The 21,897-nt window shown below is 57.8% G+C and overlaps 3 protein-coding genes across 8 annotated transcripts; 2 read left to right on the plus strand and 1 right to left on the minus strand.

Annotated features, from left to right (window-relative positions):
- The first annotated feature begins 8,086 nt into the window (after nucleotides 1-8,086).
- On the plus strand, nucleotides 8,087-12,485 carry SURF4 (surfeit 4). Its single transcript, XM_011226840.3, has 5 exons — nucleotides 8,087-8,192; nucleotides 8,857-8,933; nucleotides 9,552-9,595; nucleotides 10,048-10,234; nucleotides 11,001-12,485. The coding sequence occupies exons 1-5, from the start codon at nucleotides 8,087-8,089 to the stop codon at nucleotides 11,265-11,267; spliced, it is 681 nt and encodes a 226-aa protein (XP_011225142.1). The 3' UTR covers nucleotides 11,268-12,485.
- Nucleotides 12,486-13,270: 785 nt separating this feature from the next.
- SURF2 (surfeit 2) lies at nucleotides 13,271-17,967 on the minus strand. Of its 2 annotated transcripts, none has more exons than XM_034664788.1 (6): nucleotides 17,807-17,967; nucleotides 17,566-17,720; nucleotides 16,786-16,889; nucleotides 14,705-14,893; nucleotides 14,328-14,494; nucleotides 13,271-13,850 (listed from the first exon to the last, which is right to left on the minus strand). In XM_034664788.1, exons 1-6 carry the CDS (start codon nucleotides 17,882-17,884, stop codon nucleotides 13,773-13,775), a joined length of 771 nt encoding a protein of 256 aa, XP_034520679.1. In that variant the 5' UTR covers nucleotides 17,885-17,967; the 3' UTR covers nucleotides 13,271-13,772. The 2 variants fall into 2 exon arrangements, with proteins under 2 accessions (XP_034520679.1, XP_034520678.1); XM_034664787.1 differs by having other exon boundaries at nucleotides 13,271-13,853.
- LOC100482355 (surfeit locus protein 1) lies at nucleotides 17,858-21,687 on the plus strand. Of its 5 annotated transcripts, XM_019801241.2 has the most exons (10): nucleotides 18,048-18,187; nucleotides 18,272-18,481; nucleotides 18,877-19,010; nucleotides 19,089-19,171; nucleotides 19,365-19,429; nucleotides 19,686-19,877; nucleotides 20,690-20,762; nucleotides 20,845-21,007; nucleotides 21,341-21,422; nucleotides 21,496-21,687. In XM_019801241.2, the coding sequence occupies exons 6-10, from the start codon at nucleotides 19,690-19,692 to the stop codon at nucleotides 21,563-21,565; spliced, it is 576 nt and encodes a 191-aa protein (XP_019656800.1). In that variant the 5' UTR covers nucleotides 18,048-18,187; nucleotides 18,272-18,481; nucleotides 18,877-19,010; nucleotides 19,089-19,171; nucleotides 19,365-19,429; nucleotides 19,686-19,689; the 3' UTR covers nucleotides 21,566-21,687. The 5 variants fall into 5 exon arrangements, with proteins under 5 accessions (XP_034520675.1, XP_034520674.1, XP_019656800.1 ...); XM_034664783.1 differs by lacking the exons at nucleotides 18,272-18,481; nucleotides 19,365-19,429 and having other exon boundaries at nucleotides 17,952-18,048; nucleotides 18,136-18,187; XM_034664785.1 differs by lacking the exon at nucleotides 19,365-19,429.
- Nucleotides 21,688-21,897: the final 210 nt, after the last annotated feature.

Here is a 21,897-nt window from a genome sequence, read left to right on the forward strand (position 1 = left end):
CGAGTCGCGCCCCCTCCCCCAACCAGGGCATTCCCTCCTGGGCTCCTCGCATTTCCCGGCCCGGGGCTCCTCCAGACCGGCCTCCGGGCCCGGCCTGCCCTTGTCGCCGCCTCCCCACCAGGGCTCTGGGTGTGTTCTCGGGGCTGTGCTTCGGCACCCAGGTGGGTGAGTCGTACCCCCGAACCTGGTCTGGGCGCTCCCAGGAGAGGGGTGTTGAGGGGCTGCCTCGTCCCCTCCTGAGAAAGGATCCCGGGGCCTGGGGTCCTGGGGGGGCGCCGCTGGTTTGGGCCAAGTCTGGCGACCGGGGAGCGTCCTCTCCCTTTTGAACTGTCGGGGTGGTCCTTGCACGCTTCTCCTTTCACTGGCACTCTCAGGGGGCGGGGTGGGGAGCTCTGATCCTGAACAGGGGTTGGTCAGCCTGGAGGCCTGGGGGTCCTCCCAGAGGAAAGGGGGCGCCCTGGTATGTACCCCAGCTACAGAGAGCCACAGCACTTTTTCTTTGCTCTTCCCCAGATGTGTTGGACTCATGGGGTCCCTCTGACCCTCCCAGCATTTTCCCTCCCTGTTTGGACTCTGCCCTGGGACTGAATTGAATGGGTATTTATCTGTACACAAACCTGGGAGGACCTGGGAGGAGGGGAAACCTATCTTCCTGGGGTTGTTTTTTTTTTTTTTCCCCCTTCCAGAGTGTACAGGTGGCATTCTGAGCAACAGGGAGGCTGAAGCAGGCATTTGACTCAAACCGGATGGGCAGAATCAGACCCTAGAAAGGGGAGAGGACGGAGCTTCCACCCTTTTTTGATTAAGCTTTTGAGTATTTAGTGTCCGTTTTACTTGTAAAAGTATCCCGTTATGTCTGCGGGTTAGCAGCCTCAATTCTGCAAGGCAGACCCGGGTCAGGCCCGATTGCCGTTTCGTTCCTTAGTTCACTTAACGTGCTTGTGGTTTTGCCGGAGTTAACAGTAGTGAGGTTAAGTTTTTACTTTTCATGGAGGTAATATTGAGGAATCAACTCTGAAGCTTAGGTTTATTGGAAGGCTCGTATGCGTTTGTGTGATTTTAAGAAAGATAAATGAGTGTTTTCTGATCAGGTACGGGTGAGCAAGATTTTCCACTGTTCCCCTCGAGGGGTGAATCGGACTCTCATTCCACCACTTTCCTGTGAGCTGGTATTTTAAAACCAGTTTGGGGGGGAAGAAGTGTATCAACGTGAAGAAATAGTTTTTCCTAAGGTTACGGTTCTGTGTTTACAGACACAGTTTAAAAATTGTATCCTTCACAAAAACAGTTCATACCGAGAGCTCTCAAGGACCAAATAGCCCTTTCTTCCCTGTCAGTTTTCATTGACATGGTTTTAGTGACCCGATTTCAGTAGCAGCTTCCCGAAGAAGATGGCTCCTTTCAGCTGAGGGGACTGTGAGAGCTCTGTACGCTCACTCTTCAGTCCGGAGAACCCTGATTTTGCAAGTGCATTTCATAACCAAATCTAGCTAAAATGTCTCTAACCCAGCTACTGCCAACGATCAAATGATAAACTTTCCTACAGAAAAAAAAAAAAAAAACCCAACACAGACTTCAAAATCTCTTTATGTAATGTTTTCTTTTTCTCCATGCATTTTGTTTTAAATGAAAGAAGCAGAATCCTGGAACCAGAAAGGCCCTTGAGGGGGACACAGGGCCTGCTTGTACCAAGTTACTGCTGGGAAGGAAGGCAGGGTCTGCTGGGGCTTCTAGACTGGCCTGGGGCCTAGCCCTGGGGGCAAACCTAGACTCCAACCTCGCCTTGAGGCTGGTGCCACACAGGACAGGCTTCTGAGGCCTGGTGTTATTCTGGCGCAAAAGGAGGGAAAAGGCCCGTCCTTGTTAAAGGGCACGCTGCGTCAAACCCAGCACCCAGTGTGGCCCGGCGCTGTGTCTGTCAGACAGTGAGGGCTCCCGCTGTTGGCTTATCAGTGCCAGGGCCCACCTGGGTGGTGGCAGCAGATGTCCAAAGACACCTCCATGCCCCCTTGTGGGTGACTGGGGGGGGGGCAGTGGCCCTCGTTCTCTTCAAAACCAGTCGGGAGCCTCTTCTGCCACAGGCCGGCTCGACGCAGGAGGATGTGGGCAGATCAGAGCGCAGAGCCAAAGTGACGGCTTCCCGTGGACAAAATCTGGCCAAGCTGCGGCGGCGTTTTTGTTTTTAACACTTATCCACATAATATTAAAACAAAGCTGCCAGTGATAAAGGTGCTGGGAGTCCAGGCTTTTAAAATGAAAATGATTTCGTTTGAAAGCAATGGGGAAATGTCAAAGTCCCTGAGCAGGTAACATGACATACCCATTTTTTCTAACCCTGTTTTCAGAAAACAAAAGCAAAAATCAAGTGAGGATTTGGCCAGAAGGTGTGGGTTGCTGAGAGGGGACCTAGAAAGGCCTGTGTTTCCCCCAGTCGTTATGACGGGAATCCTGAGATGCTAACTCTGGGCCAGGTCCTCCATTCTTAGTGCTGTGTTACCCCCCCCCCCCCACCGGAGCATGTGAGGCTGGCCACAGTGTCTCCGTCTTCAGCCGCGGGGAGGGTTGTCGTTTGTGGCACGCGGGGGTGCTGAAGTTAAGAGTCGGAAGGCGGGGCTCCTTGCCTCTTGGCTGTCCCGCACCCTTTCCTTTGGCCCTGCAGGGATGAGAGCACAGGGTCAGCTGTCGGGTTGGTTCTGGCTGGCAGGCTCCTGCAAGAGCTGCGTCCCGGGCGTCAGGCTCCTTGCCCCGGGCGGCCAGGGACAGTGTCCTCCCAGGAAGCCAGGTGCTAGAGAAGATGCTGAGCGTGCCCTGTGTAGAAACTGGGCATTCGGAAGCCATCTGAGACCAGGTTGGAAGGAGCCAGAGACCAATGAACCAGCAATCCAAAATTATGTCTGTGTCTTGCAGCTGGCGCTCGCGGCCATTCAGCAAAACGCAACCCGCGAGCACATCTGCACCGTAAACAGGAGTATTAGCACCTAATGGGTTCGGCCTGACAGCTTATCTCCAAGGTGACAGGGAAGCTGAATGGGGCCTTGTTCTCCAGTGGGGCCTTTGGTGTTTACCTGTCTTTGGCATGACAGAGCCACTCCTGGGAGCTCCGACCCCCAGGAGCTCCCCTTGGCCTCTGGTCAAGCGTTGGGTAGCTAGGATGGCCCCAACAGAACCATGCCCGGGCGTACGCAGGGCACAGGTGTTATGGCTCTGGGTTAACCGTGGATGGCTGCTGGGTGTGAGTAGGGCTCTGGGGACAGTGATGGGTTCTGAGCACCGTTTTCCTCTTGTTCCTGTGCTCTGTGCCCCCCTCCCTCCCGGGGCTTCCTGCCTTGCGCCATCAGGAGTGAGGGGAGAGGGCAGGGAGGGCTCATTCTTCCCTGCTTGTCCGTCTTAGGAGGTTAAGAAAAGCCACCCTACCTCTGGGGTGGAGACATGGGGGGACTGTGGTTAGCGAGTCTTCTCCTGGAAAGTGAGACGCAGCTCAGTTCTCTTCCATGTGACCTGTTGCCGCTCTCCTATGGTTAGGCTCTTGGTCACATGGGGTTTCAGTACAGAAAGGCAGGCCATCTCCAGGGCCTGCTGACACTTGTTCCTGTGCCTGGAGGTGCAGCGGGAACCCACAGAGGAGCACTCCGGGAGACTTGCTGGGGGAGCTCTGGGGTCATGGTGGATGCACATGTGTGAGTCACTGAACTCTTGCTTCAGCTCTGACTCAGCCTGATGGGAGGGAAGTCACCCAACCACAAGGTCTCATTATCTGGGACGTGTGGGCTTGAGGTGGCCCTCGAGAAGGGCAGCCTCAGTGCCTGGAGATCGAAGGTCTGACTCCCCTTTTCCACTTCCTCAGAGTTCTCCACCAAGAACTCTGTTTCCCTCCGGTCCTTTCCGTCCTGAATACTCCGAGAAAGTAGGGTTCTCTCTGTTGCACCAGGGCTGCAGGGGGCTGTGGGACGTGATCACTGTGTTCTCAGAGTTATGTCGTGGGTGGGGTATGTTTCTGTAATCCCCTCCAGAATAGTAACCAGTCTTAAATAAATCTCAGCTTTCCGTATTGACTAAGTCCCTCAGATGCTGCCACTGCTTATGGACTGCATCGTGCGTGACTGCAAGGTTCTTGGAGATGCCTGTGAAAAGCCAGCCCCACAGAGACTGGCCGTCCTGTCCTACAGTCCGTCCCTGCTCGGTGTCTGCCTCCAGCTGTCCTGCCATGATTCTCTTCCTTCCGCGTGCGGCAGTGGCCGGTCTCGGTGTCTCGGTGTCCACAGTGGGCAGCACTGGCCTGCAGGGCCCGTTGGTTGCTGGATGCCGGCGCTGCACGCGCACCAGATAGGGGCCACTCTGGGCTCTTGGGTGCTGCCAGGATGCCCGACTCGGGCTCCTCCCTGCGGTGTCAAGGGGGATCCTGTCCACAGATGCATGATGTGGATTCAGTGGCCAAGTCTGAACCATTGTGACCAACATGCTTTCAGGGAATCTGTAAAATTGGGTCTGGCCTCATGTTTGTTTATTTTTTATTTTTTTTATTTTTTATTTTTTTAAAGATTTTATTTATTTATTCGACAGAGATAGAGACAGCCAGTGAGAAAGGGAACACAGCAGGGGGAGTGGGAGAGGAAGAAGCAGGCTTCATAGCGGAAGAGCCTGATGTGGGGCTCGATCCCAGAACGCCGGGATCACGCCCTGAGCCGAAGGCAGACGCTTAACTGCTGTGCCACCCAGGCGCCCCTGTTTATTTTTTAAACCATTTTTTAAAAAAGATTTTTTTTTTTAAGATTTATTTTATTTATTAGAGAGAGAGACAGCCAGCAAGAGAGGGAACACAAGCAGGGGGAGTGGGAGAGGAAGAAGCAGGCTCCCAGTGGAAGAGCCTGACGTGGGGCTCAATCCCATAACGCCGGGATCACGCCCTGAGCCGAAGGCAGACGCTTAACAACTGAGCCACCCAGGCGCCCCATTAATAAAGATTTTTATTTATTTATTTGACAGAGAGAGCACAAGCAGGGGGAGCGGCAGGCAGAGGGAGAAGTGGGTTCCCCGCTGAGCAGGGAGCCTGACTCCGGGCTCCACTCCATTCCAGAACCCTGGGGTCATGATCTGCGCCAAAGGCAGATGCTTCACCGACTGAGCTACCGAGACGCCCCTAAACATAGGTTTTTTTCTTCCATGTTCAGTCCAAACAGGTGATTATTAGAGGCTGGCTGGTTTCAAAAGAGGCTCTGGCAGGGCGCCTGGGTGGCTCAGTAGGTGAAGCATCTGCCTTCGGCTCAGACCATGATTCTGGGGTCCTGGGATGGAGCCCCTCGTCGGGCTCCCTGCTCGGCGGGGAGTCTGCTTCTCCTCTCTCTGCCTGCTGCTCCCCCTGCTTGTGTGTGTGCTGTCTGTCAAATAAAATCTTTAAGAAAAAAGGGGGGGGGGCCCTGGAGCGGGCCTGACTTACAAAGTATAGTCAGCCAGAAGCGCAGACCACATCTGACTTTGAAAATCAGATGTATGCTTAGTTCACAGCACAGATAATCTGAATTTTGGCATTTTTTCCCCCAAGCCCAGAGCTGTCTCCTCAGCATGTCTCATGGGGAAGGGAGGAGTCTCCCGAGACATTGCTCTTTAATCCTCTTGACCCAGACGCTCAAATTAGGAGTACAGACTCCTCATGGAGGCTCTTAAACACTACCTGTGATTCTTGGGCCGTGCCGCCGAGCAGTGTGTGTGTTAATGGGGGTGCTGGACGGTGAGGGGCTCCGAACGAGGCCCAAGGGCCGGGCTTCTGTGCTCCTCCCTGGGGAGCACAGAACCACCTCTCAGCTCCAGTACGGAGGAAGGTCACATCTCCCATGTCTGTCTGCCTGCCTTTTGGGGTCAGCTTCCCCCGGAGTCCCACCATGGCCCCAGTCTCTGTGTCTCTACGGACTGGACTGGGAGCAATTCCACCGTTGACTGTCGCTGGGCCTTATGAAAGCATTTGGGGGCCATGCGGCAGAAGTGGCAGGGTTGGTGGCATCCGCTGTCCCTGTCCCCCCTGTGTGATGCCGGGGTGTGTGGACACCAAATGTCCATATGTCCTATGTGCGCTCTACGTAGACCCCAAAGTTCACAGGGGCATTCGAGGCCTCTTGTTCTAGACAAGGTTCGTTCTCCTTCCTTTTTCTCTGCTTATTCACACCGGAAAGAGTCTTAGCAACCACTAATCCAGCTGCTGTCACTTTCTTGAAGGATAGAACCGGTCCCCCGCCTCCAAAAGTGATTCGGCTTGTCCACGGCCCGTGCACAGGCTTGGGGCGCTCACACCAAACCTTGAGCCTCGTCTTCCCAGATGCACCTGGCTGCTTGTCTAGGCCTCTGTCTCTCCCTGTGACCTCTGCCACCGCTTCAGGGAGGGTCACGGGCTGAGCAAGGGTGTGCAGAAGCGCCACCTTGGGGCTCAATCAAGCTCAGTAGATTCGAAGAGAAAGGACAGCTGACTTGTAAGCTCTTTCTCCCCCTCTTCCTCCCTCCCTCCCTCCCAGGTGAGCCTGTCTGCTGTGGCCAGGTGGAGGGGGTGGGGAGGCTCCTCTGCTGACTGAGCAGAGTTGGCCAACTGAAGGCTGATGGAAACAGCCAGAGGCTCATTGCCTGCGGCCTCAGAGATCATCAGCTGTTTCTAGAACCTGAAAGCAGCTTCTCCAAACGCCAACAATTAAGAGATGGAGACGCTCTTAGATACTAGATACACCTTGGTTGGTGCCGATAAGGGTTCATCCCTAAGAGGGGCTGTGGCGTTCACTGGACCCTCCCTTTGTGGGGGCCAGACCCAAGGATGCCCTTTAGACTCTGTGCCTGACGCAGCGCTCCTGTGGGTGGGTCCCAGCACAAGTGGCCGCTGTTGCCATGTGTCGTAGCGTTTCCCTTTGCACTTCGTTTCAAGGTTGGAAAGAGAAAGTGGCTGCCAGGACCCGAGGGACATTGGTGCCTCCATTCAGCTCGAGCATTTGTTTCCTAACCATGCCGTTGTTAATGGCCCACCTCTCAGGGCAGGAGTAAGTTCTGAATGTGTTTTCTCTCTCCTTGATGTTTGCCCGCGATTTTCCAAACTTGAATTCCGCTGCTGTTGACACAGTTGTCCTTCCGTTTGTTAGCGTGTCTTTGTAAGAGACGCGCAGGGCTGTGGAGCCGTGAGCGGCACCGGTCCCCCGTGTGCACTCCCGGCGCCAGCACGCAGCTGCCCAGCCCACCTTCTGTCCCACATGGGCTCCCGGCGGCACTGGGAAATGCACGCCCGGCTGCCAGAGCCGCCTCTGGCTGCTCCGAAGGTTTTGGCCAGGTGTAGACACGTGAGCTTACCGTTTGGTTGACGGAGAGGCCCTCTGGGCCGGGGACCCTGCTCTCACCTAAGTGGCCTGTCATCTCAAGAGTGTGCTCAGCTCTCTTCCGTCTAGAGCGGGTCTGAGCGCCGTTGGGGGTGCCGGGCGGCCAAGGCTCAGCATGTGTGACCAGCACGCCAGGTCGAGTCTCAGCCCGCAGCGTCGGCTCTGTGCAGCACTGAGCGAGCCCCTCGCCCCTGTGGGGTTCAGTGTGCCCGTTTGTAGAACGAGAGATTCTCAAGGGAGTGGGGGACACGTTGCACTGTCTGGAGGCATTTTTGGTTGTCACAATTGGAGGGGGCTGCTGATGGCATCTGGTGGGCGGAGGTCAGGGATCTGGCTCACCACCCTTCGTGCAGGACAGCCCACGACAGAGATGCCCGGGGCGCAGGTGGGGAGGCTGCCCCCGGTGAGCTCCTGAGAACACGCGCCGTGTGTCTTGTGTCAGTCCCACGTTTGACGACTGTCATTGCCTCCTCCACACAGGTGCTGAGAGGACAGGGGATCACGGAAGGGCACCGTGGTTGTTGCCCTGGGGGTCTGAGCCAGACAGGCCTGTGGCACACCCAGACCCACGGGACAGCGCGGGGAGAGGTGCTGAGGGTCCCTGTACCCGCCGGGGGTCTCGTGTCCGCCCCGCAGCTGCCTCAGCTGGTTTCTGTGGCCCACAGTTCCTCCGAGTCACGAAGCAGTACCTGCCCCACGTGGCGCGTCTCTGCCTGATCAGCACGTTCCTGGAGGATGGCGTCCGCATGTGGTTCCAGTGGGGCGAGCAGCGCGACTACATCGACACCACGTGGGGCTGCGGCTACGCGCTGGCCTCCGCCTTCGTGCTCCTCAACCTGCTGGGACAGCTGAGTGCGTGGCCCCGGAGCGTGGGCGGGGCGGGCGGGGCCGGTGTGTCACCTGAGGGTCTCCTGGGACGGCCGTTGCTCTCCCTCCCCTCCTTCCCTGGCAGCGGGCGCTCTGCGTGCTAAACACAGATGACATGGTCCCTATTTCAAGCACCTGGAGTCAGCCATGCGGGAGATTTGGGTGGGCCGGAGGGGAGCCAGAGCGGTCAGTACCCAGGGTGTCGGGAACGGCTGAGTGGAAGGACACGGGGAAGGGAGAGCGTTAGGCCAGAATGCAGCTCCGTGGGCCTCGGGTCTTCTGCTCCTGACCGCGGTCTCCTGGTGGCAGCCCCCCTCCCTTGTACCTTGGGGGGCAGGAAAGGGGCCTGCGCTCTTCCGCCTGTCCTGAAGCTCTCCACAGCAGAGTTTCTGATGGACCGCCCACCCTGGAAAAGGGCCCACTCTCTGGAGCAAGGGATCCACTTTCTAGAACGGTGTTTCTGATAAGTAAGGTCCAGTTGACGCGTGTGTGGTCCATACCTCTCACTGATTCTCCTGGAAGTTGCTTTGTCCTTGGGGAGGGTGGTGGGGCCGCCGCTGCTGGAGCTCAGGTGAGGTGGCCAGGTTCCGGCGGCGTCTCTCGCCGGGACTCGCCCACAGCCCCCGACCCTGGCCCCTCTCCCTTCCAGCCGGCTGCGTCCTGGTGCTGAGCAGGAACTTCGTGCAGTACGCCTGCTTCGGGCTCTTCGGGATCATAGCGCTGCAGGTACACAGGGCGCGAGGTCCGGGTCTCCCCTGCTGTGGTGGGAGCAGAGCTGCAAAAAGGCGTTTTTGGGGATTCAGCTTCACTCCCCCCTTGAGTGCTCAGCCTCTGCCTGGACCTTCTCTTCTCTTCTGAGAAATCACTGGATTTTCCTCAGAGCAAGCTCAGGAGAGCTGGAGAGGAGGGTACCCCGAGGAAGTGCCACGTGCTGGGTACCCACGTTTTTGCCACCTTCCTGAGTTTCCTTTGACGGGGACAAGTCACAAGGTTGGCTACAGCCAGGACATTACCTTATCATTTTACCTCCTAAACAACGCCCAGCTAGCCCCCTGAGCTGTGTAACTCCTAGCCCGTGAACCCGGATCGGGCCGTCTGCTGCGGGGCTCCAGCCCTCCCCGGGCTCCAGCCCACCCCGGGCACAAGCAGGCGCTTGTGAAGCAGGCCCGGGCTGGTCAGCACGCCCTGAGAAATGCTGAGCCAGGCTGTTGAACGTGGAGCCGTCCTGGGGTCCTACGCTCACACGTATATTGGAGAAACTGCCTGCTGCAGTTAAATCTATATGAGTCCGAGTGGGTTTGGAAACGCCGCGACTCCAGTGTCTGTCTTTTCTCTTCCCCGCAGACCATTGCTTACAGCATCCTGTGGGACTTGAAGTTTTTGATGAGGTACGTGTGCTCCGCACGGTGAGCTTCCTTTCCGTGTCTCTAGACTCAGAACTAGCCGTTGGAGTGAGCGTGCTTGGGGTCCGTATGGGGTGTTGGCAGACTCCCCTCCCCACCCTGACCCCGAGCCCAGGGCAGACGACGCCGTGTTTCCCAGCCCCGTGTTCACGAGGGAGGCAAGGAGGGCCAGCCGGACTGTACCTGCTCACAGGGCTGGTCGACAGTCGAGCCGGGGCTAGGACGGGGCCCCAGCGTGTTTGGGCTCCTGTCATTGTTTGGCATAACAGACACATCTGTCTTCAGCCGTGGAAGGCCGTCACCCAGCTGGTCCTGCTTGGTTTGGAGAGAGGGACCCAAGGGCCTTTCCTGTGCTCCCGCCGGGGTCTCCTGACCTGGTCTGAGGGGCACGTGTAGTGTCTGATGAGCCTGTGACTCGCCTGGCGTGTCGTTCTCAGGAATCTGGCCCTGGGAGGAGGCTTGTTGCTGCTCCTCGCGGAGTCCCGCTCCGAAGGGAAGAGCATGTTCGCAGGCGTCCCCACCATGCGCGAGAGCTCTCCCAGGCAGTACATGCAGCTCGGAGGCAGGGTTTTGCTGGTCTTGATGTTCATGACCCTCCTTCACTTCGACGCCAGCTTCTTCTCGGTAAGTGTTCCTGTTTGCTCAAACGGATCAGGTCTCCTGTCCTTCGGGGAGGGGCGCTGCTCCCCACCCCCTTCCCTGGTTGTGTACTAAGCCTCATCGAGGGGCTGTTGGAGTGATACTGGAACAAGCTGGTCAAAGGAAGCAAACCTTTGATCCCATTAAGAGGAGTAAGAACCCCTCAAGCTCTTGTGGGCATGGAGTGGACAAACGACATCTACGATCTTCCTGACCTTACTGGAGGGCCCAGTGCCTGGTGTGCCAGCCCTCCAGGCTGCCGGCCCAGGCTCTTTACAGACTCCTACTTCTTCCCTTGCCCGCTGCTCACACCTCTAGCAGTAGTGTCCACACCGGGTGTCGGCTAGAGCCAAAGGCTGTCTTGTCCCCAGGAGCTTACGGCGCACAGCTTGAGAGCCCGCTGCGTGCCCTGGCTGGGAGAGGTTCCCGGGAGGGGCTCCTGGCGCCATGGAAGGGGGGAGCCCGGTTCTAAGAAGTACTGGGGGGTATCTTGATGGCTTGTGGGCCACAGGCTCAGACCCGAGTGTGTCCTGGTAAATCACAGCCTGTTCACGGGAGGCTTTCCTTCACCCTCGCCCTGACTGGTCGTGCGGCCCCCCACCCCCACCCCGCCGGTGCTCCTCACCGGGACGCGTGCCCGTGACATCACCCTGACAAGGGCATGTGGAACTTGCCCATTTTGAAAACAGGGTACGTCTCTTCATCCCTCACTTTTTTTTTGGTGGAATTTCTTACCTTCCAACCTGTACAGATCCTCCAGAACATCGTGGGCACAGCCCTGATGATCCTAGTGGCCATCGGTTTTAAAACCAAGCTGGCCGCTTTGACTCTTGTCGTCTGGCTGTTTGCCATCAACGTGTACTTCAACGCCTTCTGGACCATCCCCGTCTATAAGCCCATGCACGACTTCCTGAAGTACGACTTCTTCCAGACCATGTCGGTGATTGGAGGCTTGCTCCTGGTGGTGGCCCTGGGCCCCGGGGGTGTCTCCATGGACGAGAAGAAGAAAGAGTGGTAACAGGCCCCTCCCCTGCCTGGCTGAGACCCGTGGCCATCGAGGACTGGTTCGGGGTGGATTCGACAAAACTGCCAGCATTCATGTATTCTCTTCCCTTCCCTCTCTTGGTAAAGGCACAGATGTTTTGAGAGTTTATTTGCAGATACCTGGAAATTGATGGCTAAATTTGCTCTGGACCCACAACCTAGTATCCGACCATCGGAGCTGGCTGGCCGGACGGCAGTATCTCCCCCCCGCAAGGCAAGGCCGAGGCTTCTCGGAGCGGGTGGCCGGCTTGGCCGCGGCCTCACTTCCTATTTTGTTTCTGGTTTGCGGGCGGGGGCCTTCAGGCTGTACTGTGAGCAGATACATTTGCGTATCATTCAAAGCGGTCTCCCTCTTATTATTTTTTAAGTTTCTGTTTTTAACTAAAATGAAAGGATTCGGGATGGCCCAGCCCAACATCAAACACACTGTCAAGTCCTGGTTTTAAACCGCACCCACGGCTCCGAGATGTCCCTGCCCCGCACTGTAATACTTGCGGGGCCGGTGACGGCATTTGGAGACCCAAACCCAAAGAATGACGCTGCGCTGGAGGGTGGCCGCAGCCGTGTCCAGGTGGAACTCACTCACCAGAAAGCACCTCGGACGGGGCCGATGTTTGAGAGGGCAACCCCCTGGGAGCTAACTTAGAGGAGCCACGAGTCCTCAGATGCCCCTGGAGCCGCAGGGACCCACGCTCTGACCCTGGCCTGGCCACACGTCTGGAGGTTGGCTCCCATGTGAGGGGCGTGGGCCGAGCGGCAGCCGCGTGGGGCAGGGCAGCAACAAAGCGGGCTCTCAGACCAGTTACCTCACCCCCGACCTTTACACAGAGCCTCTGCTGAAGCCATGGGCCCAGCTCCGAGCTGGCTGAGTGCCCCGCCTGGTTCTCCTTCGGCTGGAGGGAGCCTTCCCAGGCTGTGCAGCCGCGACTTCCCATCCTCACAAGGCTGTCGCTTGCTTGGATTGTCTATCTGCTATGCTGAATGCAGCCCAAATTACTTTTTACGATTTGTGATGCCTTACTGATTGGATCTTAATCCTGTATTTAAAGTTTTCTAACATTGCCTTATACTGTGTTTCACTTCTTGGGGGTACGAGCGCCTGCCTGTTGCTCCTCCGCTCATTTGGCTGTAGCTAACGCCATGAGGGGAGAGTGGGACATCTCTGTGCCTCCCCCTACCCGCCCCGCCCTCCTCCAGACCCCCTCAGGGACAGGCTGACCCAACTTGAACGAGGAATGCCTGGAGCTTGTATTTTCTCCTGGCTTATCAGTTAGATGTGAAGGCCTGAGGGTCACCTGCGGGGATGCTGGGGGCCAGTCCCCAGCCAGGATCCACATCTACCAGCCAGACCAGAGCCAGCATGAGGGGGAACCTGCCCCACTTTTGCCTCCCAGGGCTCCTAGAACCTTACCTGGCCCTGCAGCCTGGACCCACCAGACCTGAGGGCAGCAATGGCACACCTTTGCAAGGCCCCACCTTGTGCCTGTGCCCCAGCCCCTGTGGAGGCTCATCCCCACGTTCCTGAACCCTCACCCACGCCCACCTGCGTACCCCTCTGGCCTTTTGACGATGAAGCAATGGCTCACGGACAGAGGGCTTTTCTACTTCCCAGCACTCGGCTGCTCGCCACGCGAAGGGGGGTTTCTGACTCCATGTTTCCGCCTTGGTGGGGCCATCTCTTGGTCCACCCCTTCCCCATCAGCTCAGTACGACAGTCCTCTCAAATGACACTCAGCCAAGTCTGTTCCTCTGTGACACTGTTTGACAGGGTATGGGTCCTTCCTTCTCTGCCCTGTGCTTGCAAGACCTTTGTTGGTTTGTAGGAACAGGCTAACCCCAGGAGGCTGAGGGGTGTGGTCAGAGGTCACCCTCCCCGCGGGAGATGGTGCCGGGCTGCCCCCGCCCCAAGCAGGCCGGTGCCGGGATGGGGTAGATGCCTTTGCAGGGAGGAAAGAAGGATACCATCCACCAATTGGCTTTGGCAAAACAATTTCTGAAAATTTTTTTTGCTTTATGTGGAAAATAGGTATAAATCTCATTTTATGCTGTATTTTATATCTTAGTTGTGTTTGAAAACGTTTTGATTTTTGGAAACATCAAAATAAACAATGGCATTTGTTGTATGCAGTGTGGTCCTCTGGTGCTGTCCAGCCGGGGTGGGGCCTGGCCAGGCCTCTCCCTGGATGCCAAGTGAGCCCGACGGACTCTAGGCTTCGCTGGGGAGCACTGAGAAGCCACGTCCAGACAGAACGCTTCCCTTGGGGTCCCTGCTGCTTCTTGGGGATGGGGAGCGTGCCCCTAACGCCTGTGGGACCGAACCCCACCTTCGGAGGCAGCAAACGCGGGTGGAGAGAGCAGGCCCTGGGACAGCCCAGCAGCTGGGAGGACACACCGCAGGTGGCTTGACGAGGAGCACAGGGTCAAGTGTCGGAAGGATTCTCGAAAGGCTTTCAACAGGTGCTCTCCTCGAAGCCGTTTATTAACCGGACTGTTTAAAAGAGCTGAAGCTCTTAGCTTTACGATGATGGCTTTTGAACTTCTTCGATGAGTTCAACTGCTTCTGGAACACGAACAAAGGGTTCCAGTTCGTGAGCATTCTCAGTCTGAGAGGAAGGGGCCCTGTGACGGGAGACAGGTTGGCTCCCCGCAGTGGCTTCCCCTCAGCTGCCGGCGGCCCAGCACCCCCGCGTCCGCAGCCTCGCAAGAGACCTGGACGTCCTGGAGCCCGGCCCTGCTCAGCTACCACGGACGATGGAACCTTCGTCACTGGCTCATGGTGAAGGGCCGTGTCTGGATACGAGTCCTCCTCGAGCTCCCTGCTGCGCTCGGCAGCCCTCTGGAGCCTGTCCGTGGAGCCTCAGACCGGAAAGCAGCCCTCCTCAGGGCAGAGCGGCCTTGGCTCCCATTTACTTATGAACTGCTGGCTTGGCATTTCGTTCGCAAAAACAAGGTTCTTTTAATATTGTTTCAAGGAAACAGAATACTACCCGCAGAGGAAGCTGCCGCCACGCGAGCGGCCCGGGGTGCCACTCACCTTCCCACGCTTGCGCACCGGCGCCCGGGCCGCTTCCAGCTCTTCTCCGTCCCCGGGGCCCTTCTCTGCCGTGCGCCCTGGCTTCTCGACCTCCTCTTCTGTCAGAAAGTCATTGGTGCTGTCCCCAGGCTCGGTTCCGCCCAGGCCCTTCCTGGAGAACAACGCGGCTGGAAGGAACGGGGGCATGGGCTGTTTCAGGTCAGAGTCACGGTCTGTGCAGGGCTGAGCGGGGAACGGCCCGCCAGGGCCCAGGACCTGACAACACACGGGGGGAGGGAGGGAGGGAGGCTGCAGCCCACTCACTGCGAACGCAACACAGACCAGGCAGCCAGGACCCAAACCTGCGGGAAGAGGGGTGGGGGGGCAGTCCCGCTTACGTGGGTACAGGTCTGTCATGCTGTCGTCACTGTCACTCGCAGTTGCGCTGTCGTCACTAGACGCAGGTTCCCAGAAGGCCTCTCTCGGGCGAGGCGGCCCGGCGCCGTCCATCTGGACTTCTCTCCTTCTCCTCTTGTGCAGGAGGCAGGCAGGCACGTACTCCACACCCTGCTTCTGACACTTTTCATCTGGGAGACAGGCCAGCACGCTGCCTGGCTCTGGGTCTGCCCTGCAGCCCCCCAGTGCAGAGCCAAGCTCCATCAGGGCCCCGTACCCTACTCTGCTGGATAAAAATTGGCTCTATTCCTATCCAGGGAGGAAGGAGGCCAGCAGGGGTGCGGCCGTGGAGTGAGAAGATGCAGGGGTGTGCTGTGCCTTGAGCCCAGCCCTAGCCCGGCTCCAGGAAGCCTCAGGTGTGCTGGCTGGGCCCCCACACTCGATGGAGGGGCTCAGTGGGAGTTGGGCCCTTGGCCCAGAGCAGAAGCATCAGAATGAGGCCTCCACATGGGAGCCACATTCCCGTGTACGGGATTCGGGGAGGCCTGGCAGCCAGCGCAGTGGATACAGACTCAGCCCCGACGAGGAGCAAGGTGGCACCAAGGTGGCACCGACAGGCGTGGCTGCTGAAACACGCCCCGTGTGGGCGTGGCTTTCCTGTCCAGTGCGGCCCCTTCAGGGAGAAGGCGACTGGGCCCTGCTCTCTGATGTCGCTGTCTGCTTCTGCCCACCTCCAAGGTCCTATCCTCTGCCTCATGTCTGCCACTCAGTCCGTGGTCCCACATGGCCTCCTGGTCACTGGCCCCTGCACCTGGTGTCTCCTCTCTGCATCCCCAGCCAGGCTCCCTGGCTGCCAGGCTCTGGCTCCTTCTGGCCACTGGTCCTCTGAGCCACACACTCCAGCATTAGGATGACTCTTTTGCTCATGGAGTAACCCAGTGCTCCCTTTCCCACCCACACCAAGCAGCCCTCAGGCTCTGCTCTGCGCCTGCGCAGGATCCCTGCTTCTCAACCCTCCCCACGGTGTCCTTCGCTATTGCCCTTAGGTGAAGACCGGGCCTCGTTTCTTCTTGGGGCACAAAGCCTTCCGAGTTCTTGTCCTCATCCTGCCTGTTTCCAACCCCAACCCCCCGAGTCTGCCCCATCTGGCCCTCCCTACCTCCCCTTCAGGAACATTGGAGAAGAGTCTACCACTCTCGAAACTTCTGCTCCCAACACCACTCCACCTGGCTGCTTCCCTCCCTCCTGGGGCTCCTTCTGTGCTCAGGCCTGGCCCTGGCCCTTCTTCTGTGGCTCCGTGGATGTGATGTCAGTGATGTCCATCATCTGAATGCTGGCCCCTGTTGGCAGTAGCCACCCTCCCTGACACACACCGAAAGGAACATTTCATTTTTCCATGAGGCCTGTCATCCAGATGCTGCTCTCCTAAACCACCCTACGTCTTGAGCTAGGAATTCGGGGGTCACAGTTGATTTCTTCCTCTCCCTCGCTGCCTCACCTACTGATTCTACCCTGTGCCCATCTTCCCTGCCAACACCTGCTCACTCCAGCCATGGTCACCTTCACCTGACTGTACAGCCACTGAGCGTCCCCTCTTCCACTCCTCCCCAACCCCCCACCTCAGAGCCACAATGACCGTGGCACACAAAGTGATCGTGCCAGGCCATGCTTCAGTCCTTTCGATGCGTCCCCACTTCATATGGTCCTGACCTCCAAGCCCTCTGTGTTCCTGTCCCCGCCTACCTTGCTGACCCCACCTTGCATGGTGGCCGTCCTTCAGGAGTTCCTGCGGCCACATTTTTTCTGCCTCTGATCTTGTCTGAATCCTTGCCTCTACTCCACATGTCCCTAAAGTCTCAGCCCAGAAACTCAGCCTCCCCGGGGCCACCTGGCGGCCCTTGGCACATGTCCTTCACAGCACTCGCTAGTCTGTAGTGACCTCGGAGCCCACTGCACCACCAGCTGCCAAAGGGTGACTGAGACGCCACTTCTGCCTTCGAGGGGCACTCATCCCGGAGAAGGGCAGGCATGCACTTGAACACCTGTGAAGTGAGGCGGGCCATGTCCGCCTGTGGTTACTTACATTCACGCAGAGCTCTCTGGTACCGCCGGCCCTGCGTGTGCCTCAGCACGTGCTCTGGGGACTTGTTGATGTGCCGCAGGGTGAGTCTGCAGAACAGCTGGTGCCTAGGGGGACAGGGACACCTCCGTCGGCAGGGACATTCACGAGGATCGACATCAACGGCTATCCACCACGGCTGCATCTTGGAATCACCCTGAGTCTGACAGCAGAGGTCTATGAGGTGGCCTGGGCTCCAGAAGCAATTCCACTCTGCAGCTGGGGTGGAGAAGCACTGATCCAGACGGGCTGTGAGCTCTCCACCTACGTCTGGGACACAGGCCTGGCCAGCCTCAGCACTCAGCTCCCATGCCAGCGAATGCATGTGGAAGACTAGGCCTGGCAAGGTGCTGGATGATCGGGGGCACCCACCCTCGCCCTCTTCCCTTCAACCAGTTGGCCACACACGTTCAGCTACACCAAAGTTTTTAAATATGTGACACTGACCCCGTTCAGAACCTTAGGTGACAGAGCGCAAGCCCTCCAGCTCCTCTCTGAAGCAGACAGGCCCGGGTGACAAACCTCGGCCTTACAAACACCAAACAGGCACCAGGGAGGGGTCTGGCCTCCCACCTGCATGTCAAGTCGCCTATCCCACACGAAGGTGGGTGCCGGGGCCTCGAGGAGCGCGCACCCAGCGGGGAGGGGTCGGGGCTCGGAATGCACCCCCCGGGAGCGGCCCGACTCGGGGCTCGGCCCCGTCCCCACTCGGGACCCTGCCTGCAGTCGTCCCCGCGCACGTACGGGTTCTTGGTGCTGGGCACGATGTGCGGCTCGAACTCCGCGTAGTCGAAGGCCGGGGAGGCGCGGACCAGCCGCCGGTACTTCTTGCCACGGGTGTAGAGCTGGAGTTCGGGCAGACGGCAGGGCAGCTCGTGGCCGGTGAGGACGCATTTCACCTGCGGGCCGGAGGGCGGGCGAGGGGGTCAGGGGGGCCCGGGGCCCACCGCGCGGAGCGCGCGCCTCCCCCGCCGGCCCCGCGGACCTTGTGGGCGCCGGGCTCCAGCCGCAGACTCGGATGTTCGCGCAGAAAAGCGCACACGTCGGCCGGCAGCTCGTCCATTGTCCGCCGCCCGCGGAGCTGGAAGGCGGCGCCGCTCGCACCGCGTGGACCGGGGCGGGGCTCGGCGGCGCCCCGGAAACAGATGCCTCCAGGCCCGGAAGTGCTGGCGGGCGATGGCGGCGGCCGCGCGGTGGCTGGGGCTGCGGGCGGCGGGGCCGGGGGCGGTGAGCGCGGTGCGGGGACGTGTCGGGTGGGCTGGGGGGCCCGTGCCCCGGCTTGGGCGAGCTCAGCCGTTGCCCCGGTCTCCGCAGGCCCCTCCCCGCGCGGTCAGGAGGAGCGTCCTTGCGGTCCCCCTGCGCGCAGGTGAGGACTCCCTCGCGTGTGCCCTGGGCGCCCGGGAAGAGCGGCTCCCGCTCCCCGCTTTGCACAGAACTGCTCACTTCCCAGCTCCTGACCAGCCTGAGGAGGGGCCGGCCCAAGATTGAAAGCCGGGTGTCTGGGACCCACGGCTGGCAGGTGGCGGGTGCACATACAGCGGAGTGGAACGCTGTGCGAGAAGGAATGGTGCTTTCCAGGCCTGCTCTTTTGCCGTCCACAAGGCCCGTAATGCTCTGATTTGATGAGGCTCACACTCCGACAGCTAAAATATATTTTTGTGTACGTTGTTCCGTCTTTAAATTTATAAGCAGTAAGAACAAGCTGTGGGAAGAGCTCTTCGAGCCTCCGTCGCGAGTTGATCCCGGTTCTAGCTCTGCCTGGGTGCATCTTAGTGCAGGGGAATATATTGCAGAGTCTTCTTGTGTGAAAGGCATGAGGTGGTTACCCAGGGTGACGGTTGGTGGCAGGGCCAGGACTAAGCCCTAGGTCTTGTGTATTCAGTCAGTAAAGATCCACGGAGTGTGCTACGTGCGGATCCGGGTTTAGAAGCCAGGCTGGACACAGGTGCCCCTAGTTGGCTGCTGGTTACAGGCTGTGGTCTGTTCATTCTCCGGCTGCTCCACCTCCATCTGTCGAGGGCTTCTGACCCCATGCCCGTGTTGTAAACTTCCTAGGGTTGGCCTGGGAGCCAAGCAGGTGTGGCAGTTCTGCAGCTGAGGCACCTGCCCCAAAAGCGCAAGACGACTCCTTCCTCCAGTGGTTCCTGCTTGTTATTCCTGTGACTGCCTTTGGCCTGGGGACATGGCAGGTAAAGACTGGCTTCTAGCTCTGGTGGCTCAGCTTTTGACCTTGTTGCCATCCGCTCGGGTTCGTGCTGTTTCCATAGGTCCAACGTCGAAAGTGGAAGCTACAGCTGATCGCAGAGCTGGAGTCTAGAGTTGCGGCCGAGCCCATCCCCCTGCCAGCAGAGTGAGTGTGTGGCTGCCCGCCTGGGACTGGTCTCACTTGGGGTCAGCAGTGGGGCCTGGCTTCTGCTTGTAGTTCTGACCCTCAGATGGGAGCCCTCAAAATCAGTTGTCCTGCTGGCTTCCTGACCACCCTTGGGAAGCTGCCTGACATACTTGAAAAAATACTTTGATCTTGAGTTTTACTTTTTTTTCAGATGCATTGTTCCTGAGGGATCCCCCACAGTGCTGATGGGCCCCCTGTAGCAGTAATCGGTACCTGGTGGGTGAGGGCAGAGTGCGCTCTCATGCTGTGTCTTGACATGAGAGCATTATCTTGAAAAAGTGCCCTAAACCATTCTTCTGCCTCTACCCCTCATCTTGAGGCAGTGTCTTGGAGGGACAGATAGGCTCAACAAATCTTTCCATTCAGGGGAGCAAACGTGTGTGCCATATTCATGATGTGCAGCCCTGGAAGGGTTTGAGCTTCCTGCCAAACGTTACTTGGCCTAAGCCTCACTTCTCTCCACTCCGTGTAGCCCAATGGAACTGAAGAATCTGGAGTACAGGCCAGTGAAGGTCAGGGGGCACTTCGACCACTCCAAGGAGCTGTACATGATGCCTCGGACCATGGTGGACCCTGCCCGGGAGGCCCGGGAGGCCGGCCGTCTCTCTTCCTCGCCCGAGACTGGTGCCTACGTCATCACCCCTTTCCACTGCACTGACCTGGGGTGAGTAGAACATGCAGGGATGTGCCAACCTTGGGGAAATCCAAGATACCCAGAAAGGTTCAATTCCTTGAGCATCTGGAATTTTTATTTCTGACATTGTTAAGCCAATTCATTTCACTTCTTACTGAATCATTCGTGTGTGTGGAGCTTTCCGGAGAGGTGAATGAAATCAACCACTGTGGAGAAATTGTCTCATGGCCAACACGTTAAATGGTTGTGGTGCAGCACGAGGAAGGGCTAGTGAGAGGAATTCGAGAGAAAGGGAAGGAACCCCCAGCTCTGCCTGGAAGGGGTGGAGCCAGGGAAGGATTCCCAGGGGACTACTTGGGCCACCCCTGGAGTTGGGAAATGGGAAGCCAGTCCAGGGAGAGGAGATGACCTGTCTGGCAAGGGGGCACTGCAAGATCAACTAGAGCAACTTCCCAGCTCAAGGTCTGGGAGGGTCTCCTGCGGCCCCAAGGGGACACTGGAGGCAGATGCACAAGGCAGCTGCTGCAGCTCAAAGGGAAATGGGTGTCTGAACTCTCTCTGGGCTGTGGGAGGCGGTCACAGTGTGGACGTTGCCGTGGGTGAGGGAAGCAGAGATGGGGGGCTGTTATCCAGGGACCCTGGAGATCTGTCCTCAGAGTTGGTGGTTCTGCCGATCAGGACCCAGGCAGGAGGGAGGAGGACCGTCCCTGTGGCCGACCTGCATCTGCCTCCCCGTTTTAAACTCTTCCCAGGCACCATCCTTATTCTCACAGGGACGACCAGTGATACTCTTTATTCCAAAACCCTTCCCCACCTGAAAGAGCATACTTCTGTTACTCCAGAATCACCATCCTGGTAAATAGAGGGTTTGTCCCCAGGAAGAAGGTAAATCCTGATACACGGCAGAAAGGCCAGGTAAGGGGCGTGATCCCTCCTTTGTGAGCAGGGTTCTCTAGAAACCACAGGCTACGAAGAGCAATTTCATTTTTCTTTCTAGATTCTGGGAGAAGTAGACCTAGTTGGGATGGTGAGGCTGACAGAAACTAGAAAGCCCTTTGTCCCGGAGAACAATCCAGAAAGGAACCACTGGCATTACCGGGACCTGGAGGCCATGGCCAGGCTCACGGGCGCAGACCCCATCTTCATTGACGCAGACTTCCGTACGTTGTGACCAGCCCACCCCAGAAGAGCACGTAGCCTTTGTACATACCTGATTCTACCTTCCTCTCAGCCTGGACATTTTCGTTACTTCCTATTGCTTACATTTTAGTGTGTGTGGGAGGAGTGTGGACGTCTGGCAGGTACTAAGGAAAGGAGGCAACGCATGGCTGGTTATAGGTCAAAACAAAACGCCTCACTGAATTTTGGCCGTGCCAAAATTACAGCTCTTAAAGAGCTCTGGAAGGTCCCAAGGAGACAGGTGGCCGAAGTGCTGTAGGGAGACACATAGGGAGACACAGTGACTGTGGACACTGAGCCCACTGTCTCTGCAGAGAGCACAGTCCCTGGAGGACCCATTGGAGGCCAAACGCGAGTCGCTCTGAGGAATGAGCACATGCAGTACATCATCACCTGGTAAGTCCCAGTCTCTAGCTGCTCCCGCCTCTTTCTCCTTCCAAACACTGACTGTTCATCTCTTCAACCCAAGGTATGGACTCTGTGCAGCTACATCCTACCTGTGGTTTAAGAAATTCCTACGTCGGACTCCTGGTGTGTGAGATTAAGCTGATGAGCTGAAGGGCTGCTATAATCAGGGAGTCACTGATTTCTGAGCTTTGTTTTTATATGGGATCCGGTACAGTTGGTATAAATAAATCTCTACACCTGTTGTTTGCCTGCCTTTCTGCCTGTGCTAGTTAATGGTTTTGACCACAAACATCCAAGCTTAGCACGTTCAAGATGTACGACTGAGTGGTCTTGAGGCTGCTCGTTCAGAACAGTCTACCTGCACGTCACACACGGCAGGTCTCACCGCCTGCCCTGCGCCCAGTGGGTTTGAAAACACCTGCCCCATCTCAGATTGACAGCGACAGGATTATATTCGACCCCA

This window comes from Ailuropoda melanoleuca, chromosome 7, assembly GCF_002007445.2.
Source record: "Ailuropoda melanoleuca isolate Jingjing chromosome 7, ASM200744v2, whole genome shotgun sequence".
In the NCBI taxonomy this organism is placed as follows: Eukaryota; Metazoa; Chordata; class Mammalia; order Carnivora; family Ursidae; genus Ailuropoda; species Ailuropoda melanoleuca.

What these genes read in the sequence shown, in the direction of transcription:
- LOC100482355 (XM_034664783.1), top strand. Translation starts at nt 17,998, where the DNA reads ATGGCGGCGGCCGCGCGGTGGCTGGGGCTGCGGGCGGCGGGGCCGGGG. An exon ending in TTGGCCTGGGGACATGGCAG is followed by an intron (nt 19,011 to 19,088) that starts GTAAAGACTGGC and finishes CTGTTTCCATAG; the next exon opens with GTCCAACGTCGAAAGTGGAA. An exon ending in CCCATCCCCCTGCCAGCAGA is followed by an intron (nt 19,172 to 19,685) that starts GTGAGTGTGTGG and finishes CACTCCGTGTAG; the next exon opens with CCCAATGGAACTGAAGAATC.
- SURF4 (XM_011226840.3), top strand. Translation starts at nt 8,087, where the DNA reads ATGTGGTTCCAGTGGGGCGAGCAGCGCGACTACATCGACACCACGTGG. An exon ending in TCGGGATCATAGCGCTGCAG is followed by an intron (nt 8,934 to 9,551) that starts GTACACAGGGCG and finishes TCTTCCCCGCAG; the next exon opens with ACCATTGCTTACAGCATCCT. An exon ending in TCGACGCCAGCTTCTTCTCG is followed by an intron (nt 10,235 to 11,000) that starts GTAAGTGTTCCT and finishes CAACCTGTACAG; the next exon opens with ATCCTCCAGAACATCGTGGG.
- SURF2 (XM_034664787.1), bottom strand. Translation starts at nt 17,884, where the DNA reads ATGGACGAGCTGCCGGCCGACGTGTGCGCTTTTCTGCGCGAACATCCG. An exon ending in GTGCCCAGCACCAAGAACCC is followed by an intron (nt 16,890 to 17,565) that starts GTACGTGCGCGG and finishes CTGTCCCCCTAG; the next exon opens with GCACCAGCTGTTCTGCAGAC. An exon ending in CATGACAGACCTGTACCCAC is followed by an intron (nt 14,495 to 14,704) that starts GTAAGCGGGACT and finishes CGTTCCTTCCAG; the next exon opens with CCGCGTTGTTCTCCAGGAAG.